A 17827-nucleotide genomic window follows, 5' to 3' on the forward strand; every position below is an offset into this window, starting at 1 on the left:
TTTAACAAGCGAATGCATTTAGAAATGTTGCGCAATGAATGGGCTTATAAAAGTGCAGCAGCAACCAGCTGAGGAGCTGTAGGAGCATGTGATAGTTGTATTTGATAAATAAGATACATGATGACTAAAGAAAATACACACAGGCCAATTTAATTTCACAAAATTATGCAAATTAACCTTTTTTGTTGTCATTTTGGCCGGCAGCTGTTTTATTTTTTGGCTTTTCATTTTTAACGTGTGCATCTGTAAGAGAGAAGCAAATAGGGGAGGGAGATACACAGACAGAGCGAGAGAGAGAGAGAGAGAGAGAGAGAGTGTAAAAGAGAGAGAAAGTGTGTGTAAAAGAGAGAGTGTGTGTGTATAAAGGAGAGAGAGACTTGTGAAGATGTCTCTGCTTCTGCTTGTGTGTGCACCTATTCATCTGTTTGCTATCTCTGCCAACTGTGTGTCTTGGGACCTGATCAAATAAAATGTGTTCTCTGTTGGAAAATGAAAGAAGAGAGACGTAAAAACAGAGAGGTTGCAATGACTTGTACAACCGTGCAAGAGGATGTTGTTATGGTCTGCTCCCATCCTCTAGGACTGCAACTAGTGCAGTCTTGTATGGAGGTAGGGCCAGCACAAAGGCTGTCAATCCTCACTCTTCCCCACCGTGGGACTCCTCCTCTTGGGCCTCAGACAGCAGAGTCATCCCATTCATCAAAAGAGATCCACCCAAAATGGCTGAACGTGGGGTCAAATTACCAGCACTGAAACCTCTGGACACGATGAGACAACCTTTACTATAAGGTGTAAATGCCCCCTTTTGGTTCTTCTGACCCCAGAATCAGCTATAGGATCAGCCCGAGTATGATGATCTTATCTCTGGGGATCTGGCTGTCTGGAGCACGGTCATGTCATACAACATAACTACCATCAGGGGTCTCTCCAACAATAGCTGGCCACTCTCTGTTCTCTCCCCCTCTGCTTTCTACAGGATCTCTCCATACCAACCAGGCAGTCAGATGGGATGTGTTGACACCCGGATGCTGAATATAATGCATGAAGGAAATCGATCACAGACTGGCTCTGCACCGCAGTCCCTGATGAATAGCAACAGAGACAAAAGGTAGCTAGTAATTGAAAGGGGGTATTAGATCAAATAAGGGGAGGTCTAAGACCCTTCACAGACTAGCTCCTGAGGGAAAAGACCGCTCCGTCATTTGTCCAATCACACGACCCGTATGTAGAGGAACTTGCTGCTGACGAAATATGCACCCACGCCGTATGGCCTCGGCAAAACTACTCACTCTGGGCTGTACTTTTCCATTTTCATCAGCTGCCATACTGGGCAAAAGGCAATTTCACAAATGGGCCCTCTTTGACTCTAAATCTCCGCATGCTAACTGAACTCGGGAAGTCCTGATGAAAAGCTGGCTAAAGCATAGAGTAAAACTAGATTAACTACTACCACTGTAGATGGACATGTAGGCCTACATACTGCATAGTTGCAGTATACTGCACTGTATTGTCATGGTACGTCATGTATTTAATTTAGTTATTAAATGGCACGGTACACCCATCAGGTATATCTCAAGGTGAAACACAACATGCTGACTTGGCTATATTGGCAATTGAGTATGTTGCATTTTTAAATTTACTATAAATCTGACAGTTGTATGTCATAAGTAGAGGTCGGCCGATTATGAATTGTCAACGCCGATACCGATACCGATTATTGGAGGACCAAAAAACCCCGATGCCGATTAATCGACCGTTTAAAAAAAATGTATTTGTAATAATGACAATTACAACAATACTGAATTAACACTTATTTTAACTTAATATAATACATCAATACAATCAATTTAGCCTCAAATAAATAATGAAATATGTTCAATTTGGTTAAAATAATGCAAAAACAAAGTGTTGGAGAAGAAAGTAAAAGTGCAATATGTGCCATGTAAGAAAGCTAACGTTTAAGTTCCTTGCTCAGAACATGAGAACATATGAAAGCTGGTAGTTCCTTTTAACATGAGTCTTCAATATTCCCCAGTAAGAAGTTTTAGGTTGTAGTTATTTTAGGAATTACAGGATTATTTCTCTCTATACCATTGTTGTATTTCATTAACCTTTGACTATTGGATGTTCTTATAGACACTTTAGTATTGCCAGTGTAACAGCTTCCATCCCTCTCCTCGCTCCTACCTGGGCTCGAACTAGGAACACATCGACAACAGCCACCCTCGAAGCAGCATTACCCATGCAGAGCAAGGGGAACAACCACTCCAAGTCTCAGAGCGAGTGACGTTTGAAAATAGCGTGCACCCCACTAACAAGCTAGCCATTTCACATCGGTTACACCAGCCTAATCTCGGGAGTTGATAGGCTTGAAGGCATAAACAGCGCAATGCTTGAAGCATTGCGAAGAGCTGCTGGCAAAATGCACAAACGTGCTGTTGAATGAATGAATGCTTACTAGCCTGCTGGTGCCTACCACCACTCAGTCAGAATGCTCGATCAAATCATATACTTAGTAATAACATAATAACACACAGAAATACGAGCCTTAAGTCATTAATATGGTAGAATCCGGAAACTATCATCTCGAAAACAAGACGTTTATTACTTCAGTGAAATACGGAACCGTTCTGTATTTTATCTAACGGGTGGCATCCATAAGTCTAAATATCCTGTTACATTGGACAACCTTCAATGTTATGTCATAATTACATAACATTCTGGCAAATTAGGCGGCCCAAACTGTTGCATTCCTAGGAAACTATGCAGTTTGTTTTTTTACGTGTTATTTCTTACATTGGTACCCCAGGTAATCTTAGGTTTCATTACATACAGTCGAGAAGAACTACTGAACATAAGAGCAGCGTCAACTCACCATCAGTACGACCAAGAATATGACTTTCGCGAAGTGGACCCTGTGTTCTGCCTTTCACCCTGGACAACGGAATGGATCCCAGCCGGCGACCCCAAAAAACGACTTTGAAAAAGGGGAAAACGAAGCGGTCTCCTGGTCAGACTCCGGAGACGGGCACATCGTGCACCACTCCCTAGCATTCTCCTCGCCAATGTCCAGTCTCTTGACAACAAGGTTGATGAAATCCGAGCAAGGGTCAGAGACTGTAATATTCTTTGCTTCACGGAAACTTGGCTCACTGGAGAGACTCTATCGGAGTCGGTGCAGCCAGCTGGTTTCTCCACGCATCGCGCCGACAGAAACAAAAATCTTTCTGGTAAGAAGAGGGGCGGGGGCGTATGCTTTATGGTTAACGTGACGTGGTATGGCCAAAACAACATACAGTAACTCAAGTCCTTCTGTTCACCTGATTTAGAATTCCTCACAATCAAATGGAGACCGCATTATCTACCAAGGGAATTCTCTTCGATTATAATCACAGCCGTATATATTCCCCCCCAAGCAGACACATCGATGGCTCTGAACGAACTTTATTTGACTCTTTGCAAACTGGAATCCATATATCCGGAGGCTGCATTAATTGTAGCTGGGGATTTTAACAAGGCTAATCTGAAAACAAGACTCCCTAAATTTTATCAGCGTACCGATTGCGCAACCAGGGCGGGAAAAACCTTGGATCATTGCTATTCCAACTTCCGCGACGCATATAAGGCCCTGCCCCGCCCTCCTTTCGGAAAAGCTGACCACGACTCCATTTTGTTGATCCCTGCCTACAGACAGAAACTAAAACAAGAAGCTCCCGCGCTGAGGTCTGTTCAACGCTGGTCCGACCAATCTGATTCCACACTCCAAGACTGCTTCCATCACGTGGACTGGGATATGTTCCGTTTTGCGTCAGACGACAACATTGACGAATACGCTGATTCGGTGTGCGAGTTCATTAGAACATGCGTTGAAGATGTCGTTCCCATAGCAACGATTAAAACATTCCCAAACCAGAAACCGTGGATTGATGGCAGCATTCGCGTGAAACTGAAAGCGCGAACCACTGCTTTTAATCAGGTCAAGGTGACTGGAAACATGACCGAATACAAACAGTGTAACTATTCCCTCCGCAAGGCAATCAAACAAGCTAAGTGTCAGTATAGAGACAAAGTAGAATCTCAATTCAACGGCTCAGACACAAGAGGTATGTGGCAGGGTCTACAGTCAATCACGGATTACAAAAAGAGAACCAGCACCGTCACGGACCAGGATGTCTTGCTCCCAGGCAGACTAAATAACTTTTTTGCCCGCTTTGAGGACAATACAGTGCCACTGACACTGCCCGCAACTAAAACATGCGGACTCTCCTTCACTGCAGCTGACGTGAGGAAAACATTTAAACGTGTCAACCCTTGCAAGGCTGCAGGCCCAGACGGCATCCCCAGCCGTGCCCTCAGAGCATGCGCAGCCCAGCTGGCTGGTGTGTTTACCGACATATTCAATCAATCCCTATCCCAGTCTGTTGTTCCCACATGCTTCAAGAGGGCCACCATTGTTCCTGTTCCCAAGAAAGCTAAGGTAACTGAGCTAAACGACTACCTCCCCGTAGCACTCACTTCCGTCATCATTAAGTGCTTTGAGAGACTAGTCAAGGACCATATCACCTCCACCCTACCTGACACCCTAGACCCACTCCAATTTGCTTACCGCCCAAATAGGTCCACAGACGATGCAATCTCAACCACACTGCACACTGCCCTAACACATCTGGACAAGAGGAATACCTATGTGAGAATGCTGTTCATCGACTACAGCTCAGCATTTAACACCATAGTGCCCTCCAAGCTCGTCATCAAGCTCGAGACCCTGGGTCTCGACCCCGCCCTGTGCAACTGGGTACTGGACTTCCTGACGGACCGGCCCCAGATGGTGAGGGTAGGCAACAACATCTCCACCCCACTGATCCTCAACACTGGGGCCCCACAAGGGTGCGTTCTGAGCCCTCTCCTGTACTCCCTGTTCACCCACGACTGCATGGCCATGCACGCCTCCAACTCAATCATCAAGTTTGCGGACTACACAACAGTGGTAGGCTTGATTACCAACAACGACGAGACGGCCTACAGGGAGGAGGTGAGGGCCCTCGGAGTGTGGTGTCAGGAAAATAACCTCACACTCAACGTCAACAAAACTAAGGAGATGATTGTGGACTTCAGGAAACAGCAGAGGGAACACTCCCCTATCCACATCGATGGAACAGTAGTGGAGAGTTTAGTACGTTTTAAGTTCCTCGGCGTACACATCACAGACAAACTGAATTGGTCCACCCACACAGACAGCATCGTGAAGAAGGCGCAGCAGCGCCTCTTCAACCTCAGGAGGCTGAAGAAATTCAGCTTATCACCAAAAGCACTCACAAACTTCTACAGATGCACAATCGAGAGCATCCTGTCGGGCTGTATCACCGCCTGGTACGGCAACTGCTCCGCCCACAACCGTAAGGCTCTCCAGAGGGTAGTGAGGTCTGCACAACGCATCACTGGGGGCAAACTACCTGCCCTCCAGGACACCTACACCACCCGATGTCACAGGAAGGCCATAAAGATCATCAAGGACAGCAACCACCCGAGCCACTGCCTGTTCACCCCGCTATCATCCAGAAGGCGAGGTAGGTACAGGTGCATCAAAGCTGGGACCGAGAGACTGAAAAACAGCTTCTATCTCAAGGCCATCAGACTGTTAAACAGCCACTACTAACATTGAGTGGCTGCTGCCAACACACTGACTCAACTCCAGCCACTTTAATAATGGGAATTGATGGGAAATGATGTAAAATATATCACTAGCCACTTTAAACAATGCTACTTAATATAATGTTTACATACCCTACATTATTTATCTCATATGTATATGTATATACTGTACTCTATATAATCTACTGCATCCTTATGTAATACATGTATCACTAGCCACTTTAACTATGCCACTTTGTTTACATACTCATGTATATACTGCACTCAATACCATCTACTGTATCTTGCCTATGCCGCTCTGTACCATCACTCATTCATATATCTTTATGTACATATTCTTTATCCCCTTACACTTGTGTCTATAAGGTAGTAGTTTTGGAATTGTTAGCTAGATTACTTGTTGGTTATTACTACATTGTCGGAACTAGAAGTACAAGCATTTCGCTACACTCGCACTAACATCTGCTAACCATGTGTATGTGACATAAAATTTGATTTGATTTGATGTACACTGACTCTGTGTGCAATGAACGCAAGAGAAGTGACACAATATCACCTGGTTAATATTAATATTGCCTGCTAACCTAGATTTCTTTTAGCTAAATATGCAGGTTTAAAAATATATACTTCTGTGTATTGATTTCAAGAAAGGCATTGATTTTTATGGTTAGGTACACATTTGAGCAACGACAGTCCTTTTTCCCCAAATACGCCCCGCATCGATTATATGCCACGACAGGACAAGCTAGATAAACAATTAATATCATCAACCATGTGTAGTTAACTAGTGATTATGATTGATTGATTGTTTTTTATAAGATAAGTTTAATGCTAGCAAGCAACTTACTTTGGCTTACTGCATTCGCGTAACAGGCAGGCTCCTCATGGAGTGCAATGTAATCAGGTGGTTAGAGCATTGGACTAGTTAACTGTAAGGTTGCAAGATTGAATCCCCGAGCTGACAAGGTAAAAATCTGTCGTTCTGCCCCTGAACAAGGCAGTTAACCCACCGTTCCTAGGCCGTCATTGAAAATAAGAATGTGTTCCTAACTGACTTGCCTAGATAAATAAAGATTAAATAAAGGTGTAAAAAAATTATAATAATTGTCCAAATCGGTGTCCAATAATATTCCATTTGTTATGAACTTGAAATCGGCCCTAATTAAACGGCCATTCAGATTAAATCGGTCGACCTCTAGTCATAAGCATATGTTATATGTCTTTATGCTTATGATCTTACTTGCATATTCCGTCCTCTGAGTCTTCCAGGCCGAACCTCTCGTCGAAGGACAAGTGGATTCTCATGTTGTCACTGGAGGCCATCAGTCTCCAGACCAGCACGGTACTCCTGGGGTAGGTAAATGGGAAGTCTGGACTATGGATCATTCCCTCTCCTACGACTGTGATTATCTTCTCATGCTGGAAATCTTGGACACCTTGGAAAAATTGTTGGGAAATGAGAATGTTACTTTTATGTTATATTTACATTGGTAGAAGAGTTGTTTCAGAGAAGATGAGTGTGCAAAGATGAACAGTAATGGTCAACTTCATCCCTGCTGGGGTTGTAATTGTGGTTTTATTTAAGATTTATACATTACCACAGAAAAACCTCCAATATAATACATTAGCACAGAAAAACCTCCAATATAATACATTACCACAGAAAAACCTCCAACATAATACAATAATACCACAGAAAAATATCTAATATAATACATTACCACAGAAAAATCTCCAATATAATACAATATTACCACAGAAAAAACTCCAATTGTAACGGCTCTCTTCTATCTGCTCCTCTGACGAGGTGGAACAAGGATCAGACCAAAATGCAGCGTGATAATGATTCATGATATATTTTAATGAAGGAAAAACTATACATATAGAAACTACAAAAATAATTCAATGAAATAATGAAAACCGAAACAGCCCTATCTGATGCAAACACAAAGATAGGAACAATCACCCAAGAAAACACTCAAAGAATATGGCTGCCTAAATATGGTTCCCAATCAGAGACAACGAAATCACCTGCCTCTGATTAAGAAACGCCTCAAGACTTTCCTAGACAACCCTACTCAACCACAATCCCAATACCTACTAAAACCCAATACAAAAACACACCATAAAATAAACCCATGTCACACCCTGGTCTGACCAAATAAAGAAAGAAAACACAAAATACTAAGACCAAGGCGTGACACCAATATAATACATTACCACAGAAAAACCTCCAATATAATACATTACCACAGAAAAACCTCCAATATAATACATTACCACAGAAAAATCTCCAATATAATACAATATTACCAGAGAACGAAAGACATGAAAAAATTAATAAAATTAATATATCTGAGGAAAAAGGAAGAATGCACTGACTGTTCTGCCATGCTAAATATGCGAACACCGAACCGATAATTAATAATTTATTACATAGAGGCTACCAGCTAAATAGCTTTTTTTTATGGAATATTGATCGTCAGAGCCGGATAATATTTAAAAAGTAATACATGGGAGTAATACAAGTATAACTTAATGAATGGTTATGAGACCTCTTTATTGAAATGCGGAGACAACGGTTTTACGTTCTGCTAACACAGCCAACTGTTTCAAAGAGTTGCTGTGGATAATGAAATTATCCTTGAAGGAATCAACACACACTAAGTTTTTACTCACAACAAGTTGGTTCGGGCCAGTAGCGGCCCAAGTAGGTAACAAGGGAAGAAACATTGAACATGTAAGGCCTGTTTGCAATGTACAGTAATGCTGACTATAGTCTCAATCTGACAAGGGAAATCACAGTAAATTGTATTATTTTATCTACTTTTGTTAGTAGAAAAACTGCTACAACATTGAGTACAAACACTGAAGCAGGGGGACTTATGATAAGGGCCTTCATACTGTATTTGAGTGGGCCAATGTTTGTTCTAGTTTGCCCTGCGGTATAGTAAAGCATTTGTCCACTGCCCCTGCCTAAACAGATAATATCAACATATATCTATTAGACTATTTATTTAGTCAAGTAAAATTTTGCCTGAACACTCTCCCGTTTGACAAAAGATGAAGTGTTGTTACAAGCAGCACCTGTGTCCTTCCCTGTAAGGGCAGAGTATTTGAGTGAATTTTTACAACCAGAGCAGAAAACAACAACAACAACAACAACCTCAAAGCACCTTTCTAACACAGACACTATAATTTCCGCAAATCTCTTGCCGCTGTCAGCTGTGATGCCGCATCTCGTCTCCATAAACTCCTGGAAGGACGTTTGTTGGACACGGGGGCCATTAAAATGGAAGGCGGCGCTGTGGGTTTTTAACAAGCTCCCTACGCCGGTTGCCCCCGGGACCTGCGGCCAAGGGGTCTTAAATCAAACCCCTCCCGCCGCACCCCTACGTTCCCCTCTCCATCACGGCCTGTCACCTCCAGGAGAATACACTGCCTATAAACTGTCTCTCTGTCTGCTGCCCCACCGGTCAATAATATACTGACTGCATCCCACCTGAGCCCCCATCAAGACAACAATAGCGAGCTGAACCAATCTCCTAGGAAACAGTGTTATGATGTCACAAACAGATTTATAAACAGACAGCCTTGGGAAATAAGAGGAAGGGAATCTTTTCCTGAAGAACAATTGGATTTCAATTGTGCAGGATAGAATTAAAATGTTCTAATCAAGAGTCAGGTAAAGCCAGAGGGAGACAGACAGCACCATGATGTGAACATATCCAAGAGTCACAAATCATACATCTTGCTGTCCTAGTATGATTTGACAAGGAATGATACATTCTGCATCAGTAACACAGCCGTTTCTGCTGGTGTCAGTGAGACCCCACAGATACCTCTTACAGGGGAAATAGCAGGGCATTAATAGTCTTGTTGAAGGAACGTGCCATTGGAAGTTTCTTAGTGGATTAAATGGATGTGTAACCATTTTGTGGCACTGTATGTGGAGGCATTTGCACTTTAGGGCACATTGAGTTGAATTACTCTTTATTTTGCCATATATTTTTAAGAGAGGAGAGTGCCTCATGTCTGGCAAGCGTGATTCATGTCCTGCTCATTTGCTTTTGACAGAAACAAAAACACAGGCCATGCTAAGTTTGCCACGAGTGCCGACTGCGCTGGCTCTGGACAATCTCAAAGAATGATTCAATGTCAACCCCAAAATCGTGTTCGGAGAGTCCAAAGACAACATTGCTGACCGAGGGAGTGGTCGAGAGAGAGACACTGTGTGTAAGAGTCTGATCCAAGATCCAACTAGCTTTGATCCACTTTAATACAGGTTTACAACAATATCTGTGTAGATGACAGCCACAGTCCGTTCCTCTGGCACAAAATACTGCACTGTCGATCACAAATATGAGATGTATAATGGTGATGACACCGCTTGGTGAGATAACACTTACATCAGGCTCTGTCCAAAAGACTTTGATGTTTTTATTTAGGTTTGGTGGCAGGCCAGCTAGGAGAGAGAGCGACACAAATAATAACACGGTAGCACGTCAAAACATTTCTCAATCAAACTGCTTCGAAAAATATTTGCTTCCAACACCAACCACAGTGAGCAAAAGGAAAAGCCAACTTGTTTGGGAAAACGAGCTGTTGCGGCAAGATGATTCTTGCACTCCCCCGGAGATAGAAAAATTGCATTTTTTGTGCAACATCATCCCACACAAAATGGTCTATTACCCTTCAGGCAGTATTTCATGGCTGTACACCTCATATACACCTCTTCCAGAAGACAAAACACTATGTTCTCAGTCAGAGATAAACCGATCATACTTGTTGCTTCAGCCAACTTTTCTTTGATGTCTTTGATGTCCATAAAAAGTTTGATAGCTCTTTTCATCTGGCGGTGCAAGTAACGGCAGCACCGGGCCCAATTGATTGACTGCTCGCTTGCTATTCATTGGCTGGCAGGGCCTCTAACGGCTATAGAAGCAACAAGTGGATAGGCCCTTTAATGCTATTAAGCCTAGGCCTTCCATCACAATGGCATGTCTTTAATTACCTTCCTATTATATTACAGTGTGGGGAACACAGAGGCTCATAAAGTACATAATGATTAATGGGGAAATATGTGTCCTTTAACACACAACCTTAGATATACAGTAGATGTGGACATGTGGCACAGTAAGCATAGTAGGATACACATGGTTTTAATGTAGGTTGAGCGAACAACCAACCCCATGAAAAACATACTTGGTACAATTATAAATAGACATGTGCATTTGGGAACCATTCCCAAACATAATTCCTCTGGGAAAAAATCTGTTAAACGCTGAATGGAATGCCTGTTTAATAAGACTGTAATTAAGGGTAGAAATGTCAAAGGAAAATCTGGCCTCACTGTCGTTGAGAAAGGGGGGGAAATGGATATAGAAAATAGAGGTTAGGCCTTGATGAAAAGGTTTTTAGACACGTGGGGAGAAAAAGTGATATGCTACTCTATCCACAAAACAAAAAAGGATATTATGTTGCATGTTGAACTTTTAAAAACCTCTGATATACCTCTGATATACCATACAAATCAAGTTCTATTTGCATGTGAAAATGTCATGGGATGCATTTGGCGATAACCCACTGATGGTACAGTTACAGTGTGTCTTTACTATAATACATGAGGAAGAGGATATATGTATGCATATCTCTTCTGTCATGGGTCTGTGTGTTAAAATATGAACTCGACCAATTTTGTTGATCCTCTGTAGTTTATTGCCAGATTCCACTTGCACAAACCGTTTCTTTGATTACAGTACAGTATGAGATTACAAACCATCTTTCTTTTACATACCTACATTCAACCTCCATTTTCATTACATTCTCAGAAATAATACAACTTTCATACGTCGCCCTTTCAACTTTTCCATTAACTGACCCTTGTTTAGCCACATGGTCCAGTGTTTTCCCTATATGCATTTAGCAACGTGGCACCAGAGCTCGATGGTCAAATGTTTTCAGTGTAAACTTAAAAACAACTCAAATATCAAAAATATATATTTTTGATAAAATCAACTTTGATGAACTAGACAGAGGAACTAGACAGAGGAAGAAACTAAATGTTCAAAAATGGCATGGCATGAGGTCCCCATTGATTTTATTATAATGATTGAGTCACTCAGATAGCATAAGAACAAAACATAAGTCATGGCAAAATGTGTATAATTGTAGGAAATGTTCTTTGAAACTCTAAAATGTTCTCTCTGTTTTAAAACGGCAACATTGTCTCTGTGGCCAAGAGGAGGGTCTCTAAAACCGTGCCACACCCCCTTCCCTCAACGCTAACTTTGCCACCGCTGCTGGGGGAAACACTGTGGTCCTCTAGGTCTGTCTTTTTCTGGGTGAAATCCAGACTTCCAGATGACCTCACTCTCCAGGTTAACCAATGTCACATAATGATCTGAGGGTTGTCCCCGGAGAGAATTACCTCAAACCTGACTTTTCCTTGACCCACTTTTATTTTTTCTCCTGCGAGGAAAGTGTAACCACGATTAAGGGAGGATATGAGTTTGAATAAATAGGCCTATACAGTGCTACCATTGTGCTTTGTTCACACGTTACTGGGTAAACCATTCTGATCTATGCGACCGCTGTTAAACATTAACCTTTCCATGCCCAAAACAGATGACAGTGAGTGAGTGCTCACATGAACACGCACATTGAGAGACATAGAGGGTCGCCCACATCCACAATTACCCACAGTCATATTCCACAACACTCATGCATGAATGCTCAATCACACTCAGGAGCATGCACATACATATGCAAACACACAAACACACAAACATACAAACATACAAACATACACACACACAATATGAAAAGGCAGCCTGTGGGCTTGCTGTATGTGTCCTATCACAGTGGAATAACAAAACTTCCTCTGGCTTTGCTGTAACATTACAAAATTATAATGTTTTCATTGTTATATCATAAATGTGTCACATTACAGAAACCCTGTAGCAATGAGCTTATCTAACAGACATGTGGTGTAATATACGTCAGACATAACTTTTGTTCCCCTAATAGACCAGCACTATTCATGTCAGACCACAAAACACCTCAACTCCCACAAAACGGTTATCATTCTACTCCAAGTTTAATGGAAGGTTCTCAGAGGTTACAGTAATAATTCTCCATTCCAGTTGGCACTGGTTAGAGGTAAACTGTATCTAATTGCTATGGATTGCATTGACATGAGGGTCACGCCTGTTAAGCGGACAAAATATCATTTTCACATGGAACAGCAAAAATCGGACAATTCAACACCGTGCCACCTGCACCCTCGACTGTCTCGCTTCGGTCTCCGACGTCAAGCCTAAGTGGCCATGGCAGTTATTTCCCTTCCTATAAAACAACACGAGAACCATCAGGGCACTGAATCAAAATAGTTGTTATTTTACCCGTGTTACCCGCTAATCAAAAGTCGCTATGAGTCCCTAAACAACAGTGTCCAAGCCGCTTTGCTCAGGTGATGAAACAATACCCAACAATGAATTCTTGTTTTTTCTTCCTGCTTTCAGGCCAAAGCAATGGCTTGCACATCTGTTGCTTATTACATCTTAGGGGTGGTTAGTACAGGTGCAGTAAATTCCAGGCCTTGCATTGGGATATTTATTGCCTTTGGGTTTAAAGTCGGTCAGACAAAAAGTCGCTGAAACACGGCATGGGATTTTTTTCATGCCATTAAAAAAATAATTTGGCTGCATGAGACCACTGCCTTCTGTAACGATTCAATCTGCCGGGCATATGCTCCTGTATGAGACTAAACATGAAGCGTGACGGCTTTGACACCTGAAATCCCTGGAGAGGTCACTGATGCTACTGTGACGGCTGGTGAGGAAGGGATGACAGAGGACTGCAAGCTGGCTGAGTCATGGCACTGTCTTGTGTGTGTGTTATACTGTAGATGTGTGTTTGCAGTTTGTAGGCATCCTTCTGTGAATTGTGTCAGTCATATACTGACTATGTCTTATAACATATAAACCACTATGGCTAGTGTCGAAGACAAAATCAATGGTAAAAATCACTGAGATTTGATTGACAGAATGACTAAAACCTTTGACTCCCTACCAGGGGAGGAGGAAATCTCACCCATCTACCCCAGAGGATATGTACTTCCCCTCGGGTACTCTGTCCATCACAGCATGGGACCAGGAGTGGCCCTTTGTTAGCGTGTCCTGCTGAAGCATGGCAAAACATCCGCGGACGCTATCGGATGCCCCAACCAGATACCGCCCAACCTGACAGCAGGCATGTGTAACTGGGTGGAGATGGCTACTGGCATATTCATGTTTCTGTTTCCAGAGTTCTTGAGACACTAACTCTTCCGAACCTATCAGATCACTTTCCATCTCTTTCTGTCCCTCTCTCTCTTTCAAGCACATGGGAAGAGTTTCTAATGCAGGGCAGTCCAACTGTGAAGCTTGTGAAAATGCCATGCAGTATCACTTTTACAACTCGATGAGTCTATCTTTGACTTCAGTCCAACTGTTGCCTTGAGGGTACACTGTAGAGCTGTTGGTAACATGGACAGATTGTAAACCTGGCTCTTTATTTTTTCACATCTTTCTAGTGGACAGATATATAATATTTTCCAAGTTTACAGGGACCATGTTCGTGCACTTGATGTACACAGTTTGAGGAAATTTCAATACATTTTTATTTTAATGGGATGCCTGTAGCTATGTATTAGGGATTCCTCAAATTGGCATCCAGAATCTATGATGGGGGGCATTTGGATAGAACAATCAGAATGAGTTTGAGGGAATCTGGGTTGAACCATTGGATTGCCTGCAAACCCTCCAGGTAATCCAGGCAAAATCAAATCAAATCAAATTGTATTGGTCACATACACATGGTTAGCAGATGTTAATGCTTGTGACAGCATTGCATAGCACAGTATTGCTATGGCAGCCTAAGAGCTCTGAAATATTGATTGATTCACATTAAATTCACATGAATACAGGCAAGCATTTATTTTTGTTATGGCTCAGAAACACATACCCCTGGGTAAGACATATGAAGCACGCAGGCTCAAACAGGGCTTTAGAACTGGGGGCCACTGCAGGATTTGCATTACTTGGAGTAATAAAGGGGCATAATCTATAAATCTCTGTAACAAATCGCTCAGTTTAAAGTTATGGTCCTGAGAGAAACAAACGTCATTTGAACATTAACCGCAATTTGTTGAACGTTAGCCGAAGTGATGAGGTATTCTTCTACACACACCCTATCAGCGTGTGTGTGAGAGCGTGTGAGCACGTGCATTTGTGTGGAAATGAGACACACCAAATCTAAATTGAACTCTTTCGACACTTCGGCTCTTGCCATTCCAGTGACTGAATCGTACAGACGTAGGATCTTTATTTGATCACCCTGTTGCAGAAAAACTTGTAAAACTGGTGGTGTATTTAAGGTTTAAAAAGGCTTCTGCTGTTTGTAATTTCTACTTTGAAATGACAGATTTTCCATTATAACCCCTACAAAAATCATCCAGTAATTATAATAATTTGCTTTTGTTGCAGCAGGGTTATTTTGCTATTGTAGCATACTGGCTCAAATTAAGATCCTACATCTGTATGCCACACAGGGGCTCTGCTCCGGTTACAAATGGTCCCTGTCCCTCAACAATTTGAGCAAGCCTCTAATTAGTGCAGACACTCATGTCTGGCCTCTTCAAAAAGAAGATCAGGTGTCGCTCAAACCGCCTCACTAATACTTTCACTACAGGATTTATATTTGTGTGCAGGCAACAGCTTGACCCCTTGGAATCTGACCCTTGACCCCTGGGTCTGCACTTAGACATGACATCACCTGTGTGCCAACCATCACAGAGAAGCGCAAGCTGCTATCTTATCAATCCCACAGAATAGCTTCTTTTGTATTTAAGACTCGTCTAGTGAATAACAATTATGCTCATCTTTCTGACAGCGTTAAGCTGTTAGATACGAATGAAAAGTTGAACGTTTTCATAGTCTTTCCAAAAATACTTATGCTGGGAGTGAAAGCGACAGCCTGCGAACTGTAACCAGCCCTCGCAATTAAACATATATTTTGTGGGACACTATCAAAGCTGAGATCTGTAGCTTGTTGGCTAAATCAAAGGCAGTCTAATTATCCAGAAAAGTAAAACAACCACTGCCATTGTTGGAGCGCCAGATTTGCCTTAATTTCTGCATTAGCTGTCAAAATGAGTAGATATCAAAGATAATTATTGTTTCACAGTAGACGTAATAGGTTAGGAGGAGAATGGGAGGTTCGAGACGTGTCTTACAAACACTGGAAGACAAGCCTAAACCTCTGTCTGGCTCAACACCAGCCCGTTGACAGACAGGCCAAATCTTTTTTAAAGTTCTCTCCACAGCTGTGAGGTCTGATGACGGAGGCTGCTCCGGGCCCCTTTGTAGTCACATCTGTTGAAACGGACAGCTGGATGTTTGGAGTAAATTACAGTTTTATCTGCGCAGGCCATATTGGTACACAGCTTGACTCAAGATCCACATACTGCTATTTAAGGCTGATTAGAAATCCAGGTTGTTTGATAGAGTTGGAGACTGAAGACAGAATGGCGATCATAGTCCCACTTTGCACATAGCAGCTCTTTAGACCCGAAAACAGAACACTAAATTCGCAATGACCACCTTGAAATAGTTCCACAGTGGAGGTCTTGATGAAGTTAACGTATAAGAGAGGTGGGGCGAACATTTGAGATTATTTTAACACAGAAAGTGCCCAACTCTGGGCTGGTAACTAATTGGTTGGCTATTTCTCCGGTTGCAGCTTGGACAATACCCACATTCACACTCCACAGAGAGCCTCAGCTTCACACATGTTCCTCCCACAGTCTATTACTTGTAATCTTAGTTTATAAATGAAAAGCTCTACTTGTAACTTCTCACGAAAGACCACACTGATTTCATTTGCCTACGTCATGCCCTTGAAAACAGATTGCAGCCACCTACAGCAGCCGGAGACTGAAAAGTTGGGCGGTACATTATTTATTTTTTAAAATGAGAAACCCTTTAATAAAAACAAGAACTTATGTGCAACCCTTTAATAAGCTTGGAGATATGCAAGTGAAGCTGGGCAAAGCTTTTCAAAAGGTCTAATGTGATATTCAGCAGTGGAAAATTGAGTAAATAATCCTAGACAGGAAAAGGGTGACAAGCACCGAAGAACATTTTAATCTGGGCAATTAAAAACAAAATGTTATGGCTCTGCTTTTTTCTCCGAGATCTATATCTTTTAGAGGGTTACCCTCTACTTCTAATTAATGGCTGCCCCACCAGGCTCCCATAACCCAGAGTCCAGCTGTCTGGGGAAGGGAAGCAGCAGTAGGGATCGAATGGCCTGAGAGAGCCCAAGGTAATGAAAGTAGGTAGTCAGCCGATTACTTTCCAATGCCTGAGAGCCAAAACTCTATACCTTACTAAATATGGACATGTGTGTTTGTGCAATTTTCCAATTACTTTCAACTTGGCATATCTTGGTTTTGTAAAGCTAAGTGTATTTGTACCTGGTTATTTAGAGTAGTTGACCTAAGTAGCAATTTGAGGGTTACAAAATGGAAACTAATGTATTTTAGTGCAAAAGTCTGCAAGGGGCACTTACTTAATTCCTGCAGGTGACTAAGTACGTTGGTTTCTGTATACTCATCAGCTCAGAGCAGTAATCATGACCCCCTGATAAAATCATAATGTGGTCAGATGACAGATGTTTTAACTACAGAACATGACCCTTCATTAGTCTCTAGTGGTTAGCGTTGGGCCAGTAGCCGAAAGGTTGCAGGATCGAATCCCTGAGCTGACAAGGTAAAAATATGTCGTTCTGCCCCTGAGCAAGGCAGTTAACCCACTGTTCCCCGCCGAAGACATAGATGTCGATTAAGGCAGCCCCCCGCACCTCTCTGATTCACAGGGGTTGGGTTAAATGCGAAAGACACATTTCAGGTGAATGCATTCAGTTGTACAACTGACTAGGTATCCACCTAGTCTCTACAGTACAGCACATTACCCTTCATTAGTCTCTACAATACAGTACATTACCCTTCATTACTCTCTACAGTACAGTACATTGCCCTTCATTAGTCAGTCAGTACAGTACATTACCCTTTATTAATACCAACAGTACAGTGATTAGTGCTTTTTGAGGTCGGTTCAGGTCCGGTTCGATT

The 17827-nt window shown here is 42.3% G+C and overlaps 1 protein-coding gene across 1 annotated transcript in view; it reads right to left on the reverse strand.

Moving 5' to 3' along the window:
- The window catches only part of LOC118379632 (platelet-derived growth factor C-like), a 72619-nt gene that overhangs the window by 36857 nt on the left and 17935 nt on the right, over positions 1–17827 (reverse strand). The window contains exon 2 of the mRNA XM_035766656.2: positions 6893–7088. Coding sequence (XP_035622549.1) covers positions 6893–7088 — 196 coding nt within the window. The remainder of the gene's footprint in view (positions 1–6892; positions 7089–17827) is intronic.

The sequence above is a fragment of the Oncorhynchus keta genome, chromosome 4 (genome assembly GCF_023373465.1).
Source record: "Oncorhynchus keta strain PuntledgeMale-10-30-2019 chromosome 4, Oket_V2, whole genome shotgun sequence".
Taxonomy (NCBI): domain Eukaryota; kingdom Metazoa; phylum Chordata; class Actinopteri; order Salmoniformes; family Salmonidae; genus Oncorhynchus; species Oncorhynchus keta.